Genomic DNA, 1,563 nt, shown 5'->3' with positions numbered 1-1,563 from the left:
TTAACCACCGGTAATTAAGACAGAATTTTTCTCCCTGTCTTTTTTATGAAATAACTTGAACTCTGGTTTTCTTTAAATAATTCCTTTTATTTTGCTCAATCTATCTTCCATTCTACTTTGACCAGCTCTCCTGACAACGTTTCATCTTGTAAATGGTCCAGTCATGCTCTAGTTCAGTGGCAGTTTTCAGCAGAAGAAGAAGAATTTTGCTTGTAGGCCAAATGTCCAACATAATCTAAGAATCTCTACAGCTCTTTCAGAGCTTCTATGGACTTCTGCCATTTCTCTGATGAATTTTCTCCGGTGATGTAAGTAGCATCATATGGGTGTCATACTTAGTTTACCATTTTTACATAGTGGATTAAGCAGAGCTATGTGAGATGGTAAAAGTTGGGGATATTGTTCTATAATCTTTTTATTTTTATTTACAGCCTTTTAAAAGCATTTATCCCTTTCTTTACATTTTTCAGTTATGACTATATCCCAAACAAATCATCTTAGAACTTCAAAAATATTTTTTCAAGCATTGTTTGAAGTAAGATACGGTTGCAAGTAAGTTTCAGTATCCTTAAAAGCTTTCATGGCAACTTTACACAATTACAAAAACACACTAATCTGGCATTTTTAGTCATTTTGTTATCATTTGATACGATTTTCAGGCATTACCTGTTACCTGCTCCTTTAAGCAGATGACATGAAATGACCAAAAAATTGTTTGCAAAAAAATTATTGCAATACTCCAAATCCATTTCATTTCTAAAATGGATTTGGACTATTTCAATAATTATGACTCAGATTTTAGGATTCCTTCAATGTAATGTAATTATTGTATGTTAGTCACCTCATGTGGAAATCAGATCCATTTCAAAAATAAGAAGAACCTAGATTTTTTTCTATGTGTGCCACTGTATGGGTCCACATCCTCCTACCTGGTGGTGTCGGCAGAGGTGATTGCGATGAGTGGCGGTGCTCGTAGGGGCAGTGTGGTGGGCCGAGGAGGAATAGTGACTGTGTCTGGCTCGGGTTTCCGGTCACAGTAGTACTGTACGGCCTGTCTAAAAGCCAAAGGGGGCAGCTGGACTGTCCGGCAGGAGAGCCTCCGCACCATAAACGGCTCCATACAGGGGACTGGCCCTGGCTCAGGGGAATCACATGACTCATCAGATACCTGAAGGTAAAAACCATGACAGACAGTTAATATTAGTCCTTATATGGAAATGATGGACAGGTTTGGAATAATATGTTAATTTGACAGATAGGATGTGTAAAGATTTGAGACAACCCTAAATGAATATTATGTTAAATTGTGAGGAATGAGTCCGGTTTCTGAGGGCTTTAGCTAATAGACCTTTATCAAGGCAATTATAACCTTCATTGATGCAAAATATATTGTAGAAAAGGTTGCAAATAAGTAAATGTAGTGACTTAACGCTGCTGCCCGTGTCCTCACTAAGACTAAGAAATTAGAGCACATCACCCCGGTTCTAAAGTCCTTACACTGGCTCCCTGTATCTCAGAGAATAGACTTTAAAATACTTCTGTTAGTCTATAAATCTCTGAATG

General features: G+C 37.6%; 1 protein-coding gene across 2 annotated transcripts in view; it reads right to left on the bottom strand.

The window, feature by feature from the left end:
- Positions 1-1,563, bottom strand: part of pde4d (phosphodiesterase 4D) — a 274,671-nt gene that overhangs the window by 213,393 nt on the left and 59,715 nt on the right. For both annotated transcript variants that reach the window (XM_015395955.1, XM_015395947.1), the window contains one exon: positions 930-1,168. In XM_015395955.1, coding sequence (XP_015251441.1) covers positions 930-1,168 — 239 coding nt within the window. The remainder of the gene's footprint in view (positions 1-929; positions 1,169-1,563) is intronic.

Source organism: Cyprinodon variegatus, unplaced genomic scaffold (assembly GCF_000732505.1).
Source record: "Cyprinodon variegatus isolate N-32 unplaced genomic scaffold, C_variegatus-1.0 Scaffold26, whole genome shotgun sequence".
In the NCBI taxonomy this organism is placed as follows: Eukaryota; Metazoa; Chordata; class Actinopteri; order Cyprinodontiformes; family Cyprinodontidae; genus Cyprinodon; species Cyprinodon variegatus.
This window is presented reverse-complemented; position numbering and strand designations above follow the sequence as displayed.